The sequence below is a fragment of the Hylobates moloch genome, unplaced genomic scaffold (assembly GCF_009828535.3).
Source record: "Hylobates moloch isolate HMO894 unplaced genomic scaffold, HMol_V3 SCAFFOLD_9, whole genome shotgun sequence".
Taxonomy (NCBI): domain Eukaryota; kingdom Metazoa; phylum Chordata; class Mammalia; order Primates; family Hylobatidae; genus Hylobates; species Hylobates moloch.
This window is the reverse complement of record NW_026652284.1, coordinates 92,686,699-92,709,013: the sequence shown is the minus strand read 5'-3', so window position 1 is coordinate 92,709,013 and position 22,315 is coordinate 92,686,699. Positions and strand designations below refer to the sequence as shown.

Sequence of the window (22,315 nt, the reverse complement as noted above, 5' to 3'; positions counted from 1 at the left end):
CTCTAGGTAACACTCCATGTAGCCCTTACTAAAGCCAAGTTGTTAAGCAATTGAGATAAAACCTATTTGCCATTATCTAAGCTAAATATATGTCCCTCCCTATTTCCCCAGCTTGATCAATTTCAATGTTTTCATCATTTCCAAAAACTTAAGATTCATGCTGTCATAGATAAAGAACTACAAATGTAATTTTTTTTAAAAAGATATTATTTAGTATGCACTTACTCTACACTAGGTTCAATGATTAGACCTCATGAGTAGTTATGGGAAAGACAGAGATAATGCATTATAAATGCAATAAAAACATTACAGAACAGCATTATAAGTATTACTATCCCCATTTTACAAAGGACAAAATTGAAAATCAAATTGTTAAAATGATTTACACAAGACTACATAAGTTATTATTACCAATAAGAATAAAGGCAAAGAAAAATATAAGTATAGGTAGAGAGAAATACATAATTATCCCATTAACTACATCCTTCTTCCCCACCCACTGTCTTCACCTACTATACCAGTATGCGTTTAGACACAATTCCACCAGGTCTTATTTTTATACTCCAGATGATATTTCTTTACAATAATGTTCTCGAAATCCAATCTCATTAATTTTCTAACCTGGTCCTCAAACCCTGTTTATGGTCCTCAAACCCTGGTCCCCCCCGTTTATGAGAAAATCTCATTGCCCACTTCAGGGTCTTCAGGGTCTGTCTTATCAGCTTCCCTATTTCCTATTCTTATTTTGATAAATGTTTCCTCTCTAATTGTCCAGTTTCTTAAGGCTAACAATGTTTGTAATGATGTTTATAATGATCATTGAAAAACAAACATCTCATTATTTTCAGTATAAAAATATGCACACCCAAATGAATGGACATATACATTGAGGCCCTAGATAGTAAAAATATTTTTCTTTGTCTTTTGTAACATATATCACATACCTTGACTTAAGCATGTTGCTTTCCATAGCACTTAAAAAGTAAAGTTATTAGTGGTCTTTTTCCTTTTTAAAATTTTTAATTTTTACAGGTTCATAGTAGGTATATATATATATATATATATATATATATATTTATGGAGTACATGAGATATTTTGATACAGGTGCACAATGTGTCATAATCATTATCAGGGTAAATGGGGTATACATCACATCAAGCATTTATCATTTATTTATGTTGCAAACATTCCAATTATACTCTTTTAGTTACTTTTAAATATACAATGAATTATTGTTGACTGTAGTCACCTTGTTGTGCTGTCAAAGACTAGATCCCTATTCATGCTCTCTAACTTTGTTTTCATACCATTAACTATCCCCACTTCCCACCCCTTACTCTTTCCAGCCTCTGGTAAGCATCATTCTACTCTCTATCTCTACAAGTTCAATTGTTTTAATTTTTATCTCCCACAAATAAGTAAAAACACAAAAAGTTTTCTGTTTTTATTTTTAATTTTTGTGGGCACATAGTAGGTATATACATTTAGGTAGTATGCGAGATATTTTGATACAGGTATACAATGTGTAATAACCGATACGAGGGTAAACGAGGTATCCATAATCTCAAGCATATATCCTTTAGGTTACAAACAATCAAACTATACTCTTTTAGTTATTTTTAAATGTACAATTAAATTATTATTGACTATAGTTACCCTATTGTACTATCAAATACTAGATCTTATTCATTATTTTTAATTTTTTTTGTACCAATTAACTATCCCCACTTTTCCCCCATCACCTCCACTACCCTTCCCAGCCTCTGGTAACCATCCTTCTACCCTCTAACTCCATGAGTTCAATTGTTTTTAATTTTTAGCTCCCACAAATAAGTAAGAAAATGCAAAATTTGGCTTTCTGTGCCTGACTTATTTTACTTACGTCCTCCTGTTCCATCCATATTGTTGCAAATATTTCATTCTTTTTTATGGCTGAATAGTACTTCATTGTATATATGTGCCGCATTTTTTTAATACATTTGTCTGTTGATGGACACTTTAGGTTGCTTCCAAATCTTGACTATTCTGAATAGTACTACAATAAATGTGAGAGTGCAGATATCTCTTCGATATACTGATTTCTTTCTTTTGGATATATACTAGCAGTGGGATTGCTGGATCATATGGTAGTTCTATTTTCAGTTTTTTGAGGAACTGCTATACTGTTGATACTGTTCTCCATAGCGGCTGTACTAATTTACATCCCCATCAACTGTGTATGAGGTTTGCCTTTTCTCCCCATTCTCACCAGCATTTGTTATTGCCTTTAATTAAAAATTAAGACATGGCTGGGGGCGGTGGCTCACACCTATAATCCCAGCACTTTTGGAGACCGAGGTGGGTGGATCACGAGGTCAGGAGATCGAGACCATCCTGGCTAACACGGTGAAACCCCATCTCTACTGAAAATACAAAAAATTGGCCGGGCATGGTGGCGGGCGCCTGTAGTCCCAGCTACGCGGGAGGCTGAGGCAGGAGAATGGCGTGAACCCGGGAGGCGGAGCTTGCAGTGAGCCGAGATCGGGCCACTGCACTCCAGCCTGGGCAACAAAAAAAATTAAGACGTAAGCTTTATTGTGTATGTTCACTTCTAGCTCTAATAAAACTTATATATAGTATATAAATATGCATACATCTGTTTGTATTCAGCAGAAATAATTTTAAAAGAAAACTAAAATATTTTAGATGCAGCAGATCTAAAATATATTCTGATATATTTTATGTGGAGACTGTAAGGAGGCAAAATACTCTTTTACCTAGTATCTGTTCAGTAGGCAAATCACTGTTAAGCAGATAAAATTAATTATGCATAAAAATAATGCTAATAATTTGTCTGCCTCATAATTTTTATTCAGAAACTAAAATCACCTTTCCAGCTACTACCTAGACATTTATATAAGTATTCTCCAGGTGTTTTCAAAATTTCTAGTTGTAATTGCTATGGCATACGTGGATATAAACAAAGGCAGTATTATTCATAGAAAGCTATTCACCAAGGATTTAAAGCAGTATGTAAACATAATAATAAGATAAGTGCATTCTCTCAAATTGAGGCTAGCAGTGTAAAATTGTTGCAGAGGCATTATTTTTAAATTTGTCAAACATGTTTCCCTTTCCTCAAAAAACCGGATGCTTGCATTACAGTTTTGACATTGTGTTGAAACATTGGGGAAAACTTCAAAGAAGGAGAAAGTAAACTTTTCAAAAGATGAATATTAGGAGAATACACTTATCAGTAAGATTAATCCTTTTAAACAGAAATTTAAATCCTTCCTTTACCCTCCAGGGACTTAGTTCAATTTTACGAAGCCCAGCTATAAAGCCAGGTTTCTGTTCTGTCTTAAAATTACACTGTGTTTTCCTGCTTGTTTAAGGGAAGGTACAATGTGAGGTTTTATTTTTTATAAATAAATCAACCCCTTCATCACAAAAGGCCCATTCTTAGTGACCAAATTAAGTAGTCACCCTGCTGGTTCTTTCGTAAAAAGAGTTGTATGAATATTTTATATGAAAGAAAGATATTCCATGGTTTGGGACAAAATTTTTATAGACCAGCTTGAGTATAATATATGGAGTGCAAATTTTGTGTATGTGTATCAATGTGTGTATGTGTATATGTGTGCTTGGGAGAAGATCAAGTTATTTAGCTCTGTTTGAAACCCAGGAATCAATTTATCTACTTGCACATGTCAGCACACCTCCTGCCCTACAAGTTTCCCATCGTCTTATCACCTACTATTCCTTATTCTCTCAATGCTCACTTTAGATACAACTTTTTAGTGAGGTTCCTGAATGCTTCCCTTTGTACAGCATGCCAAAATTGCAAGTCTTTATTTAATATAATTCCTTTCTTTAACAGACTGTAATTTCCATGAGTGCCAGAACATTTTCTGATTGTCCACTGTCATAGTGATATTTGGAAATGTTTTATTAATACTAATTTCCAGAGTTAGTAGGGTAGTGAGCCTTTAAATACTTGTAGAAAGAAAGAAAGAGAGAGAAAAGAGAGAAACAAAAGAAAAGAAAGAGAAAAAAGAGAAAAGAAAGAAACAAAAGAAAAGAAAAGAAAAGAAAGAAAGAAAGAAAAAGAAAGAAAGAAAGAAATGAAAAGAAAAAATAGTAGGGTAGTGAGCCCTTAAGTATTTGTGGAAAGAAAGAAAAAGAAAGAAGGAAAGAAAGGAGAGAGAGAAGGGGAGAGAGAAAGAGAGAAAGAAAGAAAAGAAAAAAGAAAAAGAAAGAAAGAAAGAGAAGGAAAGAGGAAGGAAGGAAGGAAGGAAGGAAGGAAGGAAGGAAGGAAGGAAGGAAGGAAACCTTTCTCATTTCTCTGTTATTCTATTAAAATTATTTAAATGTTTGGTTCCACCATTTCCTCTTTAGTTGAACTGGGATAAATTATATATAGTGTTCTTCTTAAAGCACAGATTTATCATTATTTCTTATAAATGTTAAAGTGCCTTAAACTCTTTGTAAACTTTTATGAATGAAAGAAACATATTCTTACTGGTGTAATTAATGATATTTTGATATAAAAATATGTTTGTATTATCCAAACACCAAGATATCGTTGACTTATATTTCAAAGATTCCATGACTCTGAATATTCCCACTGGTATAGTCAGAGATATACCCACTGTCTGATTTCTTCTTAGCACAAAACAAATTCTAATGTAGAAAATTACATTTGTTATCCTGATTTATTGTAATGGCCTTTATGTTGTACATTTCTTTATTATTTCTTAAGTAATCAATAATTACAAAATGGAAATAATCTCAAGACCTCATCCAGATCTGTTAGCAATGAAGTGTTCTAGGACCATTGCCATAAAATGAATGAGCTAATCTTTCTATTTCTCTACATATTTTCAAAATATTCTGTCAGTCTCTTTGTTCACTATCTGGGTTCAATGAAAACAATTCCTCTGTCGTGAAAGGATTTTATTTTTTAATCTGTCTGTTACCTCTAGTTTTGAAAGTCTTTTGCATAGGGATAGATGATCTGTCCAAAAATACTGTGGTTTGGGTTTTGCTATTTTATAACGGGAGACCTAAGATAAAAATGTGGAGAATGACTGGAGAAAATAGGGTAAGAAAAATGGCTGCAGGGCAGACAAATAGGGCCTTTTATTTTGCTGTAGGTAGTGAAATGAACTGAGTTCAACATAGGAAGAAAAACCACTCCTAGGTTCAGTAACATGGCATTACTTGTGGGGAGATCTTTTAAATAAAGACGTTTTATAAGGTGTCCTGCTTTTTTCCCAAAGTAATTCATTTATAGTACCTACACATGGATTATAGCACATCATATTTATAATAAATTCTAAAACCCTGTGTTTGACTATATACATTAGATACTAAGTTTAATGAGAAGATCTATGAATATCTTTAGAATTTATTTATTGTCTTACTAATAAATATGCATTAGCAATTTGTCAGATATGGATAAGGGCTCCTTTGTACTTCGAGCCCCCAAACAAAGACAGAAATGATGCTGCTGGTTTTCCTTCTGGGTTAGAAAAAGAAATGAACATGTCTTAAAGGTCCATAAAAAACAGTCAGTTGTCCCTTGGTATCCCTGGGTAACTGGTTCCAGATCTTCTGATACTAACATTCACAGATGTGAATATATAACTTATATATATCCTCCCACATACATTAAATCATTTCTAGATTACTAATAATACAGGATATGATGTAAATGCTAAGTAAACAGTTGTTATACTGTGTTATTTAGGGATTAATGACAAAAAACGTCTGTATATATTAAGTACAGATACAGTTTTTTCCAAATATTTTCAATCTGCAGTTGGCTGAATCCACAGATGCAGAACCCATGTATTACAGAGTGCCAACTGTATTTTAAAGCAATTAATGTTATACTAACACTGTTTTACAGCAAAACTCCGAGAGTCCTGCTTTGATCCGGGCAATATAATGAATGGCACCAGACTTGGAATGGATTATAAATTAGGGTCAACAGTCACCTATTACTGTGATGCTGGTTATGTTCTTCAAGGTTATTCAACACTCACCTGTATCATGGGAGATGATGGAAGACCTGGATGGAATAGAGCCTTGCCAAGTTGTCATGGTAAGAAGCATATTTTTTGGCTGAATTTTCATGATTAGAAAAAATCAAAAAAATATTTAAAGTCATTTCTGTGTCTCAAAACATCAACTATTCAACATACAATCTACAAATGTGGTATTGGCAAGGCAGAGATTTTATCAAATATTTTAAAGTTGAATTAAATAAAGACCTGGTTTTGGAAAAGTACTTATATTCCCAGGTGTCTCTAAAGCAATATGTGTACTATAATAGGCAAACTTTCTGAAAACTGGGTTACTGCCTGTTATGCTAATTTTTGTGCCCCTAGGACTTGTACCTGAAAATGTTAGGTGCTCAGAAAATATTGGCTGAGTACATGAGGAACAAACACGCTGAAACTGACATTTCAACACAAGTAGATAAATTTAATAATTTAAATATTATTAAGAACTGGTGATAAATCTTTATCTGTAATAAGGATAAAGAAGAATATGTATTTCTTCTAGGAATTAGGTTGTCTAGAAGGAGATATAATACTACATATTTAAAAATCATATACTTGTATATAACTCTGTCTATATAAGAATGGAGATACAGTAAGAAAGGAAAAAAACAGAGAAACAGTGATATCATTGCTTAGGGTTACTAGAGACTCCCTAATTCATTGAATGATCCTAATGCATTGTACAAAAATTGACACAGAAGTGATATCATCTAGGACAGATTTCCCCAACTATAGGTCACCAACAGTGAATCATAAAATCAATTCATTGGGTTGTGACTAGCATTTTTATAATAGACATAGAAGAGAATCAGGTAAAATTAAATTAAAAGTTAATAAAAATAATAGGAAAAAAGTATACTTTAAGGAACACAGAGTACTTTTTTTCTTTGTTTTTGAGATGGAACCTGGCTCTGCTGCTCAGGCTGGAGTGCAGTGGTGTGATCTGGGCCCACTGCAACTCCATCTCCCGTGATCAAGCGATTCTCCTGCCTCAGACTCCCTAATGGCTGGGATTACAGGTGCACACCACCACACCCAGATAATTTTCGTATTTGTATTAGAGATGGGTTTTCGCCATGTTGCTCAGGCTGGTCTCGAACTCCTGGCTTCAAGAAATCCGTCCACCTCAACTTCCCAAAGTGCTGGGATTACAGGAATGAGCCACCGCACCTGGCCGAGAGTACATATTACTTTTGGAACTTTTCTCTGTTATATATAAAGACATAAATAAAATACAATAAATATAAATCTGTGTATATATTTACCTGCATGCATTCAAGAGTTTGTTTGAATTGGGCTATGATATAAATTGCATTTTTTACTATTAATTTCAGTGAAAATAAACAACAATTTTTGATATCTAATACACATGGTAATTTTTCCTAGTTGTAGAATGTATTCACTTATAAGAATTACATGTGCACAATTTCTGATTTACCCCTCTCTGGGTTTATTTTGTCTCATCTATGAAATAGGGATAATTAACATTTTTTACTTCAAAATATTGTTATAAGAAACAAAGAAATGGTATACATCTTCTGATTGGTCCATCATTACCAGAACAGCTGGTTAATTTTTGACTTGCATTTATGGTTCATCTATCAGAAGGTAAAAGGAATAGAGTGATAACTACTTTGGGATTAATTGCTCCAAAGAGAGAAAAAGTGATTTATGGCATGGAAGTTTATACGAAATGTAAGAGAAAGGGTCGTTGTATCATATTGGAATTTAGAACTGTAGAAATTAGTATTATGTAATTTAGAATTAGAAAAATCTAATTTAGCTAGAAAAAACATACTAAACATAGAAAATAACTTTTCAAATTTTACTGCCAATGATCATTTAGAAACTATAGAAAATTTCTGAAAAATTTCCAGGAGCCAGATTCAAAATAACTAAAAGTCCTGATGCAGAAATATCAAAGGACACAAAAAACTATAGATTATTAAGATAGATGTTAATCACAGGGATAAATGATTAAGTAGATGGCTTTCAATGACAGGTGAAAAAGTCAGGAACACTAGAGTAAAGCATGCTTTCACTAAAAATATGCCCGCCTAATATAATCATATTCCTTTCCAATAGGTCATAGAAATGTCAGTTTCAGCATGAAATGTGCCATAATATTTTTTTAAAAATCCTTTTGAGTCAAAAACATTTTGCAGGATCAATTATGGCCCAACTAAGTATACTTAATGTTGGTTGGATAGTTCACATCTACAGACAATTTGGAGCATACGGCAGACCTGGATTCAAATAGATGTCTTCTGACACCTGTGACCTAAGGCAAGCTGAGTTTTGACTTTTAAATCTCTAAAACTAGATTAATAGTTATTAATTCAGTAGGTTATTGTGAAGATTCAATTAGTAAACACAACACATACAGAGAATCTAGTAAAGTTTCTGACAAAAGTTGTAGTTGTGATTTCCAACGCAGTGTTCCAAGAGAAGCAAAGTGCTGATAAACATGCATCACATCTTGCATCAGGTGTTATGTTTTTGGTTAACTAGCATACTTCTGTCATTTTAATATTAATTAAAAATAATTTATCTATATTATGATGTGAATACACACATTCATTCACTCCTGAAAATTGAACAGGTGTTGAGTATGTAAAAATTTCTCTAAGAGATAATTTTTACCATCAATTTTAAGTATCATTAGACTTTTAATCAAAATGGACACGATATTATGGAAATCAAATAAATTTATTCAGTGAATTCTTTAAGCTAATAGAAAAAAGTTCAAGATAAGTTTATGATTGCAACCAATAATTTCTAGTATAGTTGGGGAAAAAAATCCTGTTTTAGAACTAGATATATTTAATACTAAGCAATGAATTTTTTTTAAAAAGTCTGGGTTTCTGCATGACTTTTCAATTTATTTATTTAGTATATCTAATCATAAGATATTGTGTAATTTGCAAGGTTGTTGAGAAAATCATATTAAATAACTTATTTTAAACATTGGTCTATGGCTGTCACTGTCACACAATAAGGAGGATTTGATATATTTTAGTTTTCTAATCAATGTCACACATATCAAATTATTTTTCTTCAGTACTTATACACGGGGCTGGATGACTTTCAGATGTAATAACTTAATATCTTTTTTTTTTCCAGACAGGGTCTCACTCTGTCACCCATGCTGGAGTATAGTGGTGCAATCATGGCTCACTGCAGCCTGTACTTCCCAGGTTCAGGCAGTTCTCCCACCTCAGCCTCTCAAGTAGCTGGGACTACAGGCATGTGCCACCACACCCAGCTAATTTTTTATTTTTATTTTTTTTGCAGAGACAGTGTCTCACTATGCTACCCAGGCTGGTCTCAAACTACTGGCCTCAAGTGATCCTCCCGCCTTGGCCTCCCACAATGCTGGGATTATAGGCATGAGCCACCACACCCGTCCTAACTTAATAATTAAAAGTCAAATTTAGTATTTAAAGTATGGGTAATAAGCCAGAGGGCTCATTGTTCGTAAAAACAAATTATTTTTTTATTTTTTAAGATAAATTTTTAATTTTTATCTGAGGTATGCATATGATAACTAAGAAAATAATAAAAAGTAGCTTATATTTAAAGCAATGGTCATCTGCCTTATCCCTCTCTATCCTCTTATTGGTCAGAAGCTGAAGATTCTAATTTCTGTTTCTAATTGCTCTGATGGCCCCTCCCATAACTCCATATAGCATAGGAAGATCTGTTTCTTTATTTACCAATTCTAGATAATAATATCTCATTATTCCCTGATACAAAAGATGATGTAACATACACAGTCCCTCTCTTCAATGTTTCAGAGTTATATTATTTGGGGTTATTCTAGTGATTGCTTTTGCTATACATTAATATGTGTATGCCTCTATTTTTAATTTTATCAATGTTTGAGAATTGGGTGACTGGCCCTTTGCTGCTTTTCAGCCTAGGTCCCATCCCACAGTAGGTATCCTGACTAAAATCTCTGATGAAATTGTGACTGACTGGTAGGCATTGCTTTTGAGTGCATAAATAGGAAGTTAACTGTGATTCCTAGGAGTGAAAATAAGCAAAGCTTTTTCTTTGTTTGTTTATTTATTTATTTTTTAGTGTAGAAGCAAATACCAACATGATCGTATTCTGCCGACTCTTAAAACACAACTACATTTTGCTTTTTCTTATAATGTTGCCTTAGTCGCATTCTAGAAGAGCATAAGCTCCATGCAGTCATAGGCTATAATATCCTGTTTAGCATGTAACACTTTAATTTATATAAATAGGCTCTTGTTAAATATCTATAAACTCAAACCGAACCATATCAATTTATAAAGTTTGCCTATTTTAGAAGATAGATTTTTATCATGATTTAGGATTAAGTGTATATTTTAAATCTGAAGAAAATGTTTTTAAGAGCTTAAGTTGGACACTGGGAGATTATATTTGTCAGAAGTAGATCCAAAAGGATTGCATCTTGTGGTAAGTCCTGCTCAGTCATGAGAAACTTTGCAGTTTATCTCATGATATTTTCATATATATTAAATAATAGCAGAACAGTGTATCTGTACCTACAATTCCTTTCATGATTAAAAAAAGTGTTTAGAAAATAATTTCTTCCCTGTTTATTTTTCTTACTTTAAAAAGTATCTTTTAAAACTCTGTAGTAATTTAGTTATATACAGTCATACTGAATTAAAGTAGAAGTCATATGTCATTCTTATCCATAATCTCACTCAATATTAGGTAAAGGTAATAAAACAAAAATAGTGACAGATTCCAGATTTTCCCCTTAATATTATTTGTTTGATTTATCTGACCTAATCATGTTGCCTTGACTTATTTTATCTAATGGCACAGGTCTACCCTTATCCAGAGCATCTGCCATCTCTTACCTCTTTTCCTCTCTCCTGACTAGTTTTTCCTCCTTCCTTTGTTCTCCATATAGTATCTTCCAAACACAATACAGTGATGTTTAGAGCATAGTTCAGATTATATCATATTTACTCAAAATCCACCAGTGGCTTCCCATATCAGAATAAATGCCAAAGATCTTATAATCCAAAGTTCTACTTCATCTGCTCATATACACCCTGACCTCTTTATTGTTTCCTCCCTCTGCTACACTCTTTGAGTGACACTAGGCTCCTTGATATTTCCTCAAAGCACTGATCAGACTTCTGCCCCACATCTTTTGCACATGCTTTTCTTTCAGGCTGGATTATTTTTACACCAGCTGTCTGGCTGGCTAGCTCTCTCATTTTCTTCAGGCATCTAATCTCTTGTCTTCTTACTAGAAGAAAATTCCTTTTTACCCTCCCCCTGCTCCTCAGAGCTCCCAGGACAGAATCAATATCTATTCTAAAATTGCAACTCCATATCCTGAATATAGATTTATTTGATGTATGTAAAGCCCAAAGTACTTCCAGGACCTCCTAACTTTGAAAGGTAAATCATTGAACTAGAGAGTACTGACCACAATATGAATGAAATATTACTAATCTTTTCCATTGTTACAACATACAGTGAGCATCCAATTAATAGGCAGTTATAATATATGACTCTAAGAATAAACATATTTGGACTGTTAATGAACTACTAGCTCACCAGTTATTCCAAAGAAAAGATTATATCATTTGTTGATTCCTTTTAGTCAGGTATTAAAAGTACCATTATGCCTGGTCCTGCATTTAAAATTGGGGATAACAACATGAATTCAACATTGTTCTTGCCCTTAGAGAGTTTATAATCTGATGAGATACAGACAGGTAAAGTCCATTGCTAGAAATAAAAACAGTACTGTGAGCACAGCATGGATATACATCTGATCTTGTTATGAAGAGAGATCAGGGAGGCTTCCTTATGAAAGTGATATGTAAACTGAATTTTAAAAGTATAAGTAAGAAGAAACTAGGTGAGCCACAGGAAATAAAGAGATTATGCGTTTCACAACTAGGGTTCAGCATATGTAAACATGTAGAAGCAAAGAGCAAATAGGAAATGCTGGTGGAATTTCAAGTAATTCAGTAAAACAAGAGCATAGGGAGGAAGATTGTTGACAGATGACAGCTTACCTGTATCAATCTGGTAATAATAATATTACATATTATTTTGTATTTCACCATAATGCCATGAAGTAGAGACTATTAATATTCTCATTTTATAGATGAGGAAACCAAAACACAGAGAGAGGTTCATCCACTAGTTCAAAGTCACACATGCTTAGCAGTCTTCTTATGAAGCCGTGATCTTAATCACTGCCCTATAGGTAGACTGGTTAATTCTGCAAAGGACTTTGTATTGACCTATTTATATCTCCAGAACCAAAGAGTGCCTGGAATATTTTAATTGATTTAATGTTTTACAAATGATGTATGGCACTAAGAATAAGTGGTGAGATTGAAATCTTCCTCCAGGCTAAGTATGAGAATTAAGAGAATGTAAATTCCTACCAAGAAAAAAAAAACCTGATAGAATTTTTCATCTTAAATGCATTTTTGTATTTCATCTGAAATACAACTCTGGACAGTTTACAAAGGCCTATATAGATATACTTAGCCAGCGCTAGCTCTGTTCTTTTCAATACCTTTGTTTCACATATGCTGATAAGATCTGGATTATGCAAAAAAAAAATAAAAAGATTTAAGTAACTCAATCACTGATGACCTCTAAGGTCTGTCAAAAGTGCCTAAACACAAATATGTTAAGATTAGACATCCAGTGGTCTTCTGGCACCATTCTCTGTTCAACTTCCAAGTATATGTGGAATGATACATATATCAAGCTTTTAAAGGAAGAGCCCTCTTACCCTGTTAAAGAGAAAGATTTGAAACAAACCAAAAAATAAGAAGTCAATTTTATAATTACAGCTTTCCAACTTTAAAGTCATCTCTAATTGGTAACCTCATATGCCTTACTTTTAATGAAATCATATTGTTTGGGTATATATAATTCAGAAATATATAATTACACTTTTATTTCAGATATTCTGTTTAAATGGCATGATTTGTCTTGTGCTAAGATCCTTATGTCAAATGTCCTTGAGGTTTACAAAATTTTTTGGGGGTGTGAAATAAGTCTAGAGTCTCATTCCATTATCAATGCATATAGAGATTATCTAATCTAATATACTGAGCCATTGGCATTTGAGATTATTTAAATATGTAATATAATTAAAGCATGCAGACAAAAGATTCATAAAACAAATGCTTAGTGGTAAATTATGTCTGTGTATCATCAAATATCTGCTTTTCATCAGCAGCACACAGGAATTTTGTTCACGGATGAAATACACAGATTATGTGTTGGAAAGGTTTTCAATAGAGAAGCGTAATGTATTTTAATGTATTTTGTATTGCATTGGGATAAAACCAAAGCATATTTTGTTTTCATATGATGGGGGAAATTATTATTTAAATGGAAACAAGAAGAGATGCTAATGTTACTGAGCACTTGCTATTTTTCTGACACTCTTACATACACTCTGTCTGCAGTTGGCCTCCTGGATGCTAGTCTAGAGAATCATTAACATCGTTATAAACAAATCCCTCCTGCTATGGATTCTGGAGCATACTATGTGGAGTAGCCAATGTAAGAAGCAATTTGCAAATCAATGCCTTTAATTCAGAGTATACAGGTTGAGAATCCCTAATCCACAATGCTTGGACTAGAGTTTTTCCGATTTCAGATTTTTTTTTTTGGATATTGGAATATTTGCGTTTATACTTACCAGTTGAACACCCCTAATGTGAAAATCCCGAATCCGAAATGCTCCAATGAGCTTTTCTTTTGAACATGAACTTTGAATATCATGTTGGTGCTCAAAAATTTCAGATTTTGGAGCATTTTGGATTTTGCGTTTTGAATTAGGGATGCTTAACCTGCATTTTATTGTTACCATTGGGGTTCATATTTAAACCATATCTCCAGATGGACAGTCATATGGCTTCTCATTGTACTAAGATGTGCCCCATTCTCAACTACCATGTAGTCTACATTTAGGTAAGACCTCAAATGTACCTTCCTGGTGTATTGTCCGTTTTACTGGACCATATATATATATATGTGTGTGTGTATGTATATATATACATACACACACACACACCATATATATACACACACACACACACACACACAGACATATGTATATATATGTGTGTGTGTGTGTGTGTGTTGAATCAACTTAGTAATTATCTTCTTACAAGTGAAGAAAATAAAGTATATAACAGTAACTGTTAGAAGTCATGGAAAGGCTCAAATGGTATTAAGGTAATAATAACACAAGAAATTTAAGGATAGTCAAATTTTTACTTCTGTTGGGGAATTAAAAATCCTACTAACAGAGTTTGTTCCACAAAACCTACAAAAGAAAGAAATTAGTTTTATTATTAAATAAGCACATCTAGAATGCAATGAACATTGCAGGCAGTCTATGAAAGACACTACAAAGACTAGACAGAATCACGCAGATTTATACAATAAGGTAAAAAAAGAATTATTGAAATTTATTTTATCTTCTTGATAGACCAACTGATGTGGCTTGTCTCTAGTATACGTCAAGTAAGAACCTTCAGTTATTGTCAGAAGTATGTGTTTACAGGTTCAAGGGCCAGAAGGCAGGTAACCTTACACTATAAAATCAAAAGATATGCTGATTATGTTTTCTAAGGGAAATTCTAAAGGAGGAGAGTAAGTTTGTTGCTTCCCTCCCCTTTAGTATACAAAGACAATTTCATTGTTTCACATTTACGCTTTAACCAGCAAACAATGCACTCTAAGATTCATAAGGGATATATATGCTTAAAAGAAGAGCAGTTAGAGCGCTCTGTGTAGCAGGGAATTTGATCCCTAATCCGAAACTGCAAATCGAGTGAGTTAGACTGAACCAAATAGGAGAGTTAGTGAGGAAAGCTGAACTGTATGTAGACTGTGGTTCCAAACAGTCTTAAGCTTAAGCTAACCCTAAAACTGGACATTACCCCCTAAATTCCAAACCTGAGTTTTGGGACCTTTCTGATTCAGAGAACAATTGATCTATCCTGTTAGGAAAAGAGACAAAAGAGCAAGAAGCAAAGGATCATTCAATGAAACTAATATTTTCCAGATTTTGTTGGGCCACAGCAACCATCTCTGAGACAATCTTTCTTGAGGGAAAGAATAGACAGGAAATGACAAAGAGACAGAATGGTGGTTTGGGAGTAATCTAATTAGAATAGGGGTTTTTAAAGTTTTTGTGCACTCCAATGAAGCTTATGGGCCCCTTATTAGAATAATCTTTTTAAGTGCTTAAAATAAAATAAAGCACATAGGCTTGAAAAGGAAATCAATAATATTTAAAGACATTTATTATAATATATAAAAACTATAATTAAAAAATACACATTTTTCATGTGAGGATATATGTGCTTCTTAATGCATTAAATTAGAACTTCTAGTCACAGGTCTAATAACTACTATAATTTTTGATGGTGATGAGCATATATACCATTTTGAGGTATCTGAAACGATCATAATGCAGTATAAAAAAATCTATAATTTCTACTGGTGACAAAGTCCCAGTTAGCTTTTACTATTCATGTGCTTTGTTGCCTACATTTGTAATTAAGAGAAATGCTAAAATTCAGTTAGAAAAAAATTCAGTTAAAGTCTAGAGAAAATATAGACATTTTTCTTCTTCATCCAAATTTCTGGAACAAGGAAAGGAGCTCCTGAATATAAGGGAAAGGAGAAGATGGGCCACGTTCTCTTCTTTAGAAGTCTGAGGTGGAATAACAGCCAATGCTACTAGTAGTCTTATTTCACGCCAGGCTTCTAGAAGATAAAGAGTTAAAGAAAAATAGAGGACCACATCCACCTTGACCTTCAACAGCCAGGCAGTGACCTTAACCATTGAGAAACAGCTGAAATGACATTATGGCTTCCTCTTCTTTGGGATGGAGTACTCTGCTCTTGATCCTTAGAGAAAAATTAAGAGAAGAAAATACAAGCCATGAGCTTCTCCTAGAGAATGACAGTGCTCAAAGTAGGATCACTTAAAGGCATTCCTACCTCTGGCAAGGGAGCAGATTGGCAAACTACTAAGAAAGTTTCTCCTGCCATTACCTCTAAGCTTTGTATCCTCCTGAGATTGATGAGGTTAGTTCATTTTCCTAAGGCCTTATAAAAGCCTCATTATATTGCCAGCAGAAGATTCTGGAGTAGATCAGGGCAGTTCCCTAATTCATTTTCCTAAACCCACACTATATACCAGATCTAACAAACACTTCCTGTTCCAGTTCAAGTTTGTATTTCCGTCTGTCCTAAGGCTACTCAGTCTGTAAAGACTGAAGCTGGAATTTAAACCTAAGCCTTTCTCTTTTTTTTCTTTTTTTTTTCGAGATGGAATCTCACTCTGTTGCCCACGTTGGAGTGCAGTGGTGCAATCTCGGCTCACTACAACTTCTGCCTCCTGGGTTCAAGCAATTCTCCTGCCTCAGCCTCCTGAGTAGCTAGGATTATAGACACCTTTTACCACGCCTGACTAATTTTTTTTGTATTTTTAGTAGAGATGGAGTTTTGCCATGTTGGCCAAGCTGGTCTTGAACTCCTGACCTCAAGTGATCCACCTGACTCTGCTTCCCAGAGTGCTAAGAGTATGGGCATGAGCCACCGTGCCCAGCCTAAACCTAAACCTGATTCTAATGTGCTAAGTTTTATATTGTATTCTACCATGCTATCCTAAACGGAAGGATTTTTTAAATCTATGAGTTTTATACTCCATGTATTTAGTCAATAGCAAGATATTAATAATTTACATTTTGTCATTTTTCCTAATACAGCATATATTTATTGGTAACCTATTATAAAAGCAGATGCTATGCTAGGCTCCAGAGGTACAAATAGTATGCAGAAAAGACACGGAAACTTTGATTTGACAGATCTTATAGACTAGAGATAGATATAGACATTAATCAAATCGCCATACAAAATAAATACAAAATTACAAACTGCATTTACTGTCCTAAAAGTAATTGGTGAAGTGCTATATGATGGGGGGCTTCTGAAAAAGTCTGGAAATTAGAGAAAACATTCCCAAGAAAGCAACATTTTTGAGGCGATTTGGTAGAAGTTAACAAATTATTAAAGAGTGTTTTTCCCTTTAAAGTCATTTTAAACTAATATATTAGTTGCTTTAAGTAATTTCTTTAAATAGTAAAAGGTTTTCATCATTAAAAAGCAGTAAGACATCAACTATGTGATAAAAAGGTATTTTAGTTTCAAAAAGTGCCAATAATTCAAATCTTTTAAGAAATTATCTTCCCATACACTTTCCTAAAAAGTTAGCTGTTTCCAGGAGCTTGGGGTAGTGACAACAGTGTGTGACTGCTAATGGGTACTGAAATTATTTTGGGAGTGGAGGAATGTTCTAAAATTAGAAAATGGTGTTACTTTTAAAACTCATGAATATGCTAAAAAGCATTCAATTGTACACTTTAAAACAGTGAATTTTATGTATGTAAATTATATCCCAATTTTTAATTGGGGTACAAAATGAGTCACATAGTATCATACATTAACTGTTTATGCCCTCCAAAACTATTACTAGTAGTAGAATTTGTATGTGGTAACATGGAAGATCTATTCAAGGATATAGCTATTCATAGGACTTTGTCATAGAATGACTCTTTCTGTAAGATCACACTCTCTGATGGAGAAAACAGCTCACAGAGCACTGAGGGATGAAGGTGATGGCTTCCTAGCCAGGAAAATCTAATGAATGAATCCAGGCAATCAGTGAGATGACAAAAGTAGAAGCTTATATCCTAAGATGACTTATTGAGTCATTAAAATGGTTTATAAGCCACTGATTACCACACTGATATGGATTTTTTTTTAGTATTAAAAAGAAGTGTGAAATCTAAACAAAGTCAATTCACATGTAATGGAGCAATATTGGAGTCTTATCATTTAAAGCAGTTAAACAAAATGAAGTATGTATTGTTATAGCGGAGACATAAAAAGACATAAAGGGAATGGCTGGATAGTTAGGTATTTTTACTAAGATCAAATTTTTGAACAAAAGAAAGAAACAAACAATAGTAATTTTAATTTTAAAGTCAATACTGGTAATAATAGCTGTCTGAATTCGAATTCATATCACAGAGTTTAAGGGTTAGGAAAGGCTTCTCTTAAAAAATGCTCCATGAGAGATACAGCTTTCAAACATATTCTATACTAGGATTTATGATTTGTGACATTCAATCAGGCTGTATCAATGCAGAAGTAATTTACTAGAAATATACTAGCAGTTTTGTAAGGTACAGCAGTTCTTTCAAACTGAAAGAGTCACAGGCCACATCTAGTAAATTATTGATTTAATATACCACATTGCTCTTTTCTGACCTGCAAGAAGTCATCACTTTTAAAAGTATCTAACTTGCTTTCTGTGAATAATTTATACATTATATAATAATTTTCATTACAGAGTATATTTGATAATAAATTATGCATTACACAAGTGAAGAGACAGATGTGAAATTGCAAGTAGCTTAAGGCAATGTTGCCTGTATTATAATGTCTCTAAGATACCTGAACATTCAAGTAGCATTTCTCCCACATAAATGTTTTGAAATTTCTTCTAATTCACTCAGTGATAAGTTTCTTCTTTTCTTCTTCTCCTCCTCCTCCTCCTCCTTCTTCTTTTCTTCTTCTGTCTTGCTCCTTTATCCCACATACATACCCCTGCTCAAAGTGGTATTTTCAGTGGATGATTAGATACCTTAAAACCTGGTTGTGGTGTGATAGTCTGATTTCTCCAGAAATATCACATCTATCTACCGTATCATTGCATACATAATTCAGGGGTAAAACAAGAATATATGTAATATAGTTGGATCATGGACACATTTTACTTATACAAATGAAATTAAACAAATTCAGCCAAAAGAGAATTTTTTAAAATTAAACAAATAGAAGAATAAAGAACAAGAAAAATAAGAAACTGTGTGAATAAAACTTCACTCACTAAATGAGCATATTCCTTACACTGATAAGATATTAGCATGCATATTCATCTGTTTGTATTACTATAAAGGAGTACCTGAAACTGGGTAATTTAGGAAGAAAAGAGGTTTAATTGGCTCACATTCTGCAGGCTGTACAGGAAATGTGGTCTGCCATGCTTCTAGTGAGGGTCTCAGAAGGCCTCCAATCACGGTGGAAGGTGAAGGGGGATTAGACACATCACATGGCAAGAGAGGAAGCAAGAGAGAGAGGGGGAAGGTGCTACATGGTTAAACAACCATATCTTGGGAGAACTCACTCACTATCGCAAGGATAGCACCAAGCCATTCATGAGGGATTTGCCCCCATGACCCAAACACCTCCTACCTGGCCCCACCTCCAATATTGAGGATTACATTCCAACATGAGATTTAAAGTGGACAAACATCCAAACACTATCATTCTGCCCCTGGCCCCTCATATCTTATATCCTTCTCACATTGAAAAATACAATCATCCCCTGCTAATAGTTCTCAAAAGTCTTAAATCATTCCAGCATGAAGTCCAAAGTCATAAGTTCCATCTGAGACTCATGCCTTTCCACCCATGAGCCTATAAAATCAAAACAAGTTATTTACTCCCAAGATGCAATAGTAGTGCAGGCATTGGGTAAACATTCCCATTCCAAAAGTGATAAATTGGCCCAAAGAAAGGGCCAGTAGTCTCCACACAAGTCTGAAACCCAACAGAGCAATCATTAAATCTTAAAGTTCCAAAATAATCTTCTTTCACTCTGTGTCCCACATTCTTGTGTGAGGGGTGGACTCCCAAGGCCTTGGGCAGCCCCGCCTCTATGGCTTTGCAGGGTGCAGCCTATGTGGCTGCTCTCAAAGGTTTGAGTTGAGTGCTTGCAGCTTTTCCAGGCAGAGGTGCAAGCTGCTAGTGCCTCTGCCATTATAGGATCTGGAGGGTGGTGGCCTGCTTCCCACGACTCCATAAGGTAGTGCCTTGGTGGGGACTTTGTGTGGGTTCTACAATCCCACATTTCCCCTTGGCATTGCACTAGTAGAGTTTCTCTGTGGGGCTCCAACCCTATAGCAGGCTTCTGCCTGGGCACCCAGGATTTTCTATACATTCTCTGACATCTAGGCAGAAGTTGACAAGCGTCCTTCACACTTGCATTATGAGCATCTGCAGACCTAACACCATGTGGAAACTGCCAAGGATTATGGCTTGCACATTGCAGAGCTGTTGCCTGAGCTGTACCTGGACCCCTTTGAGCCAAGGCTGAAGCCAGAGTGGCTGGGATGCAGGGAGCAGCCTCCCAAGGCAGGCAGCAGGACCATGGGCCTGGTACAGGAAACCATTAGTTTTTCCTAAGCCTCTGGGCCTGTGATGATAGAGGCTGCCTGAAAGATCTCTGAAATACCTTCAAAGCCTTTTCCCCATTGTCTTGGATATTAGCACTTGGCTCCCTTTTACTCATTCTAATTTCTCTAGCAAGTGATAGCTCCACAAGCCTGCTTGTATCCCACTCCTGAAAATGCTTTTTTTCTTCCCTGCCACATGGCTAGGCTGTGAATTTTTCAAACTTTTATACTCTACTTTCCTTCTAAATGTAAGCTCCAACTTTAAGTCATTTCTTTGCTCCTGTAGCTAATTATAGTGATGTATGATATTTTCTTCTCCATCACTTTGAAAGCCATGAATGTCTGGCCAGTGACACCCCACCCGGGCCTCACTCGGCCACGCTGATGTGTCCCAGCTTGCCTTTGTTATAGTTTGTACCCGCAGTTGGTAGTTCCCTAGCTCTTGTTCTGAACCCAAGAAGGAGGATATTCTGGACATTGAAGGGTGAGGAGGGTGAAGACAAATTTTATTGAGCAACAGAACAGCTCTCAGTGGAGAGGGGATGCAGGAGGTGGTACCCCAATCTCACAGTCAGGCAGTTCTCTCCTCTTTGCATGGCTGGGTCTGGGGCTTTTTATGGCCTCAGAATAGGGGAGGGGCAGGCTGTAGGTACTATTGGAAAAGGCAGCATTCAATTGGTTAAAAGACATTATTTAGAAAGAATCAATTAGGAAAGGGTGGGCGAACAGGAACAGAAGTTCTCACTCTGGGTCGCAGGTTTCATCCAGGACCAGCAGTCTGGTCTTTCAGCCTTCAAGCTGTTTTTTGCTTGAAGGTGGGGTTTCACCAGGGACCCACCCCTATCTTCTTGGGTATTTGGCTGCCTCCTGCCACTCTCAATAGGTTGTTAGAAGTAGCCAGGCCACCTCTTGAATGGTTTGCTGCTTAGAAATTTCTTCTGCCAGGTACCCAAAGACATCACTCTTAACTTTAAGTTTGCACAGATCTCTAGGACATGTACTAGGATGTGAACACAATGCAGCCAAATTCTTTGCTAGAGAATAATACAGGTGACCTTTGCTCCAATTCCCAATGACTTCCTCATTTCCATTGGAGACTTTGTCAACTTAGACTTCACTGTCCATATTTCTACCAGCATTTTTGTCATAACCATTTACGTAGTTTCTAAGAAACTCCGAACTTTTCTTTATCTTTCTATCTTCTGAGGCCTCAAAACTCTTTGAACCTTTGTCCATTACCCATTTCTAAAGCCATTTCTACATTTCCAGGTATCCTTATAGTAACACCCCACTCCTTGTGTATTAGCCCATTTTCACACTGCTAATAAAGACATACCCAAGACTGGGCAATTTACAAAGGAAAGAGGTTTATTGGACTTATAGTTCCACATGGCTGGGTAGGCTTCACGATCGTGGTGGAAGGTAAGGAGGAGCAAGTCACATTTTATGTGGATGGCTGCAGGGCTGCAGGCAAAGAGAGAGAGAGAGCTGGTGCACGGGAACACCTCTTTTTAAAATCATCAGATCTTGTGAGACTTATTCCCTATCACGAGAACAGCACGGGAAAGACTTGACCCCATGATTCAGTGACCTCCCACCAGGTTCTTTTTATACCACATGGGAATTTAAGATGAGATTTGGGTGGGGACACAGCCAAACCATATCAGCTTGATAGGAATTTTCTAGTCAAATTTTGCTATCAATTTTTTAGTCTGTTTGTATTACTATAAAGGAATATTCGAGACTAGGTTATTTATAAAGAAAATAAATCTAATTGGCTCATGGATTTTCAGGATGTACAAGAAGCATGGCTTCACCATCTGCTTCTGGTGAGGGCCTCAGAAAGCTTGCAATCATTGCAGAAGGCAAAGGGGGAGCAGGTATGTTGCATGGCAAGATAGAGAATGAGAGACAGAATGGGGAGGTGCCATATACCTTTAAATAAC

General features: G+C 35.1%; 1 protein-coding gene across 2 annotated transcripts in view; it reads left to right on the top strand.

Moving 5' to 3' along the window:
• CSMD3 (CUB and Sushi multiple domains 3) overlaps positions 1–22,315 on the top strand; it is a 1,208,741-nt gene that overhangs the window by 930,602 nt on the left and 255,824 nt on the right. For both annotated transcript variants that reach the window (XM_032760296.2, XM_032760295.2), the window contains one exon: positions 5,895–6,089. In XM_032760296.2, the coding sequence (XP_032616187.1) occupies positions 5,895–6,089 (195 nt within the window). The remainder of the gene's footprint in view (positions 1–5,894; positions 6,090–22,315) is intronic.